This window comes from Cannabis sativa, chromosome 6 (genome assembly GCF_029168945.1).
Source record: "Cannabis sativa cultivar Pink pepper isolate KNU-18-1 chromosome 6, ASM2916894v1, whole genome shotgun sequence".
Lineage (NCBI taxonomy): Eukaryota > Viridiplantae > Streptophyta > Magnoliopsida > Rosales > Cannabaceae > Cannabis > Cannabis sativa.
The window spans coordinates 53,529,205-53,534,418 of NC_083606.1; the positions used below are offsets into that span (position 1 = coordinate 53,529,205).

The 5,214-nt window shown below is 33.0% G+C and overlaps 1 protein-coding gene across 3 annotated transcripts; it reads left to right on the plus strand.

Moving 5' to 3' along the window:
• The first annotated feature begins 942 nt into the window (after positions 1-942).
• On the plus strand, positions 943-4,103 carry LOC115694683 (uncharacterized). 3 transcript variants are annotated; one of them, XR_004007437.2, is made up of 4 exons: positions 969-1,438; positions 2,456-2,623; positions 3,023-3,182; positions 3,688-4,103. XR_004007437.2 is itself a non-coding variant. In XM_030621766.2 (3 exons), exons 1-2 carry the CDS (start codon positions 1,030-1,032, stop codon positions 2,581-2,583), a joined length of 537 nt encoding a protein of 178 aa, XP_030477626.1. In that variant the 5' UTR covers positions 943-1,029; the 3' UTR covers positions 2,584-2,623; positions 3,688-4,103. The 3 variants fall into 3 exon arrangements, 2 of the variants coding, with proteins under 2 accessions (XP_030477626.1, XP_030477627.1); XM_030621766.2 differs by lacking the exon at positions 3,023-3,182 and having other exon boundaries at positions 943-1,438; XM_030621767.2 differs by lacking the exon at positions 3,023-3,182 and having other exon boundaries at positions 3,674-4,103.
• Positions 4,104-5,214: the final 1,111 nt, after the last annotated feature.

Below are 5,214 nucleotides of genomic sequence, written 5' to 3' on the forward strand. Positions count from 1 at the left end.
AAAAAAAAAATTAAAAAAATAATATAGGGTGATTCTACATTGCACCCCCTTAAAAGGGATGTATTGATGCACCCTTAACTTGTTTCGGCATCCAGAAAAAATTTTTAGTCTATTTTTTTTTTCATATTCATGTACGTTATAGCTATTTAAGATATCCTACAAAATTTTGAAAAATTCAGAATAATTTACGATATAGAAAACAATGTTCAAACAATCTATTTTACACCCGTATAAAATAAAATAGTCACGCGTGCAACACACTGTTTGAACATAATTTTCAGCGTGTTAAACTTTTCCAAATTTCTTAAAATTTTGCAGGATGTCTTAAATAACTATAACGTACCTGACCATGAGAAAAAATTTGACTAAAAAATTATTTCAGATGCTAAAACAGATAGGGGTGCATCAATATATCTATTTTAAGGAGGTGCATTGTAGAATTTTCCAATAATATATAAAGTAATTGTTTTTTTTTTTGAGAAATATAAAGTAATGGGTGATTCTACAATGCACCCCCTTAAAAGGGATGTATTGATGCACCATTAACTTATTTCAGCTTTCAGAAAAAAAATTTAATCTAATTTTTTTTCATATTCATGCACGTTATAGCTATTTAAGATATCCTATAAAATTTTGAGAAATTCTGAATAATTTACAGTATAGAATACAATGTTCAAACAGTCGATTTTACACGCGTATAAAATAAAATAGTCACGCGTGCAATATAATATTTGAACTTAGTTTTCGGCGTGTTAAATTTTTCCAAATTTTACAGGATGTTTTAAATAACTATAACGTACATTACCATGAAAAAAAATTTAACTAAAAAATTATTTTGGAAGCTAAAATAAATAGAGATGCATTAATATTTTAAGGGTGTGTGTAGAATTTTCCTAAAGTAATTATTATAGTTAATATTTTTTTCTTTAATTTTTTTATTCCACTTTGTTAATAGGTGGCCGAACTTGCCAGATTATCGTCCCAACCCATAAATTATCTTATTTTTTTATTGTCCCTCAAATCTCATCAATGGCAGCACGGTTTCTCTCCAAAACCTTCCCAGCTCGACCCTCACATCTCTCTACACCTCTCACTGCCCTTTCTCTCTCTCTTTTGCAGCCCCACCGATTTCGTTCCACGCTATCCGGCCGCCATGACGGCCTCATCGAGGTCGACCTGTCGTCTCAGTCGCCGGATTGTGAATCGGAGGCTTTAATGATCAAGAAGCTCGACGACATAGTCCATAGGATCATCGTCCAGAGGGCCACCCCTGATTGGCTTCCTTTCCTTCCCGGTTCCTCCTTTTGGGTACCGCCTCGACGTGACCCATTCAAATTCACCGACTTAGTCGACAAGCTCACCGATCGCCTCACCGACGAGGAGTCTCTCGCGCTCTCGTCTGATCGTGGCTGGCCTTGCGCTCATTTATTAGTTAATCGTAAGTGTTTTTATTCCAATTTTGTTTTCCTAATTTGTTTGTATGATTAGAAAATGAAAGGAAGAAAAGTAGGTTTAAACAAATTTGTTTTAAATACATGAATGACAATAGGAATTATTCAGTTTTATTATCCTTTCGAAATTAAAACTGGTTTATTTTTCTCCTCAAATTTATTTTTGTAGATATTTGTGTGATTATGATTTATTAAGAGTTAGTCCCACAGCTAATGTGTGGAAATAAATTGTGATATATAAGATGAAAGGGCTACTCCTCCCATTGCCAATTGATTTTGGGATGGAACCTCATTCATCTTATTCCTCAAATTCTAACATGATTGTTAAGAACTAATGTAATTCCTTTCCTACCATAAACCTAAAATTCAATCAACTTATATAGTTGACAAGGAGTCACGAGAGGAAAATAAAATGAAGAAATCTTCATGGATATTTAAGGGTCGCATTCATTGATGAAATAGTGAGTCTATACCTCAAAGAGACATTGACCAAATGACTATAAAAGATAGTAAAATTAGCTAAATAATTTATTGAGCGACCATTGTAAAAGATCAGTTTGGAAACAATAGTGTATATATATTATTATATTATATTTTGGTGTAATTTTAATCGTTTGGCAGAAAGAAATTAACCTCAAAAAAGTGAGCAATGGATCTCCAAGATTATGGTGCTTCTTTTGTAGAACTGCATTTTGGCTGTCATTCCCTGCTAACCTATCTCACATGGATGTAATATGCTGTTATTTGCTATGGATAATTAAACTATTTTAGCAGTCTGAATGATGTACAGTAAGTTGTTTTTGTTCCTATGAGCACACAAGTGAAAGGTTCTCGTCATATACCTCTATCAATATTCTAGTTGTAGTGTATATTTTCTTTTCCATGTAATGAATAGTTATTTGGTAAACTAATTGCGGATATTTTTAACCATCAACTAACCCATGTAGTTTCCAGCAAAACAAATAAATAAAAAACTAACCCATGTAATGTGTCTTGTAATCCAGGCATTGGATCTGAACCAGCAAGGCTTGATGATGAAGAGGGATCAAGAGATACGGAAGTGGATGAGGAAGTAGAGATTGTGGCTGGTGATTCAGAGGGCACACTTCAATCAGTGGATAAGAAAGGATGATTCACATCAATGTTGAATATTTAGCAGCCAACTTACTGGTGTGAGTTCTCATTTCCCGCCTTTACTTTCATTAAAGAAATTATTGATGATTATGTAATCGGTGCCTTCTTTTCTTTTTTATTTTTTCAATCACAATTGAGAAGAACTTACAAAGCTGTTAAATGATCTGGGAAAAATTATTACAATTTGGAAAAATAGGAATTTGACTTGCTAAACCAAGGTTTAAAACAACAAACAAGTAACACTTCTAAAAGGAACAAATGGTCTGGATAATCAGTCTATTTAATCAAGGAGTAGCTTAGCCTGATTTGTTCTTACTATTGGGAATTTTTTGTAGTTCTCACTATTGGTGATGAGACGTCTAAATTGAGTTATTCGGCAAAAAAAGGACATCTAATTGAGACGTTCTTAACTTGATATATATATTACTTTAATACAGATTACAGACCAGTAATGGATGAATACATGTGTAAAATCTTGAGTCGACTGTCTGTTAATGTGGGTGTACAATTTGGTTGCTTGCTCACCTTTCTAGGCATGTGTGGTGTCAGCTTCCGTACTTTTTGACTGACAAGGGAGCTTTTACAGTTTTTCTGCAGGTTATATACCCGATAGCTTTCAGATATATGTTTTGTAATTTCTTCAGCTTACTTTCTTGTCTTTATATATTGGTGTTTGATAATTAGGCGATGTCCCAACTTTATACTTTCTTGTCTTTCTTGGTGTTTGATAATCAAGGAGTAGCTTAGCCTGATTATTTTATACTTTCTGATGCAATATAATCTAAAATTAGTTCTACTACCCGACAATATTTTAGAATTCAAATTGAATTGAGATCATACTTGGTTTTAACATGATTGTAGCTTGAACACTCTAACCCAGAATCGAATTTTAGACCATTTTGAAATGAGGATCATTGATTGACCTTCTTATGCAATATATGTTTATTTTCTGCCTTTTCTACTTACAGATTGATGCATAAATGTGTTAATCTTCAGTTTTCACTCCTAGAATTGCCTCTCAAAATTTCTATTCTACCATGTCTATGTGGCATGCTTATTACTTTTGGCTCTCCTTTAACTATTCTTAGGTTTGTATTTGCAGCTCGCTTAGCTCTGGATCATTTAAAAGATTGAAAGAACAGAAAATTGGGATTTGAAGCAATGGCAAGCGAGAATAGAATGCTGCACAGCCATCGTGGTATCGGTACATTGGACTGGGGAGAAATCGCTTTTATTAGCCCCCTTCCAGTTGTAAATTGGCCATGTTCAATGAGATCTAACCTTGCTGCTATTATTTATGGTGTTTATGAGTGATTGGTGAATAACATCAATCACATGTATATATTAACATCCTCGAGCTTGATTGTTGTTGCTTTTCCTTGTTATCTTATATGTATGTACTATGTAATGGACCTGTTATAGTGTTATTTGCTTTTTTAAGGGATTTATTGTGGAAAAACCTATTTCTGATGCTTTCACATTACAGAATCAACTTATATCATGTATTTTGCGCTAAAATCTGTTGTTAGTGATGTTGTCCTTTCAATACAATAGTTCATTGTACGTATGCTCTTTGTTGTACTTACAATCATGAGGTGAGAGGTTACTTTTCGAAATTGTAATTGGTGAGGTAAAATTTTAAATTAGAGTAAAAGTTGTAAAAATGAGTTTGTAAGACCATCTTCCAAATTTAAAATTTGTAATAAATTTGGCACAAAAAATAAGTTTGTGTTATATTTGATCTTTTATTAATATTTGTGTTTCAATCAACAAAATGTAAAATAAGAAAGAAAATAATTGATTATAATAATCATTTAATATTTTATTGATAATATATAAAAATTATATTATACATTCTTTTATTATTTAAATAATAGTAATATGATAAATAAAATTTAGTAAAAATGAATTATAATAATTAGATCCTTGGCCATAGCCAAGTCATTCTTAATAATCCTATCTCCAACCTGGTGGCCTCTTTCATCTCTGATAACATGACTTAGGATACAAAGTGTCTTAACCAGTATTACCCCCCTTACATTGTCCATGACATTTTAGTCATTCTCCTTCCTCCCATTCCCACCGAAGACAACCTTATTTAGAGACTCACAAAATCTGGAACTTACTCGATTAAATCGGGATACCATTTAACTTTCTCATCTACTTTCTCTCCTGACATTCCTTCCTCCTCTTGCCCTTCCCCCTAGTGGAAATGCCTTTGGCACTTTAACCTCCCCTCAAAGATTAAGCATTTTGCCTATAGAGCTTCCAATTCAACTTTACCGACGAACAAGAATCTGGCCTATATGAAGATCATTCAATCTTCCTTGTGTTCCTTCCCGTTGTGGTCAAGACACTAAATCTGTTTGCCATGCCCTGTTTTTTTGCAAGAGAGTTCGAAGAGTTTGGAAATGTACAATTTTTTACCCTTTTATATTTTCTTCAAATTATTTGTCTTTTCATGATATTATCTACACTATTTTCACTAATCTTAGCAAAGAAGAAGTCGAATTCTTTCTTTGTGCTACTTGGTTTGTTTGGCATAACAAGAACAAGGATATAAGATATCTCTCATCGGATCGGACTCATGCTATCTTGGATCTTGCAAGAAACTTTTTAGTTGACTACA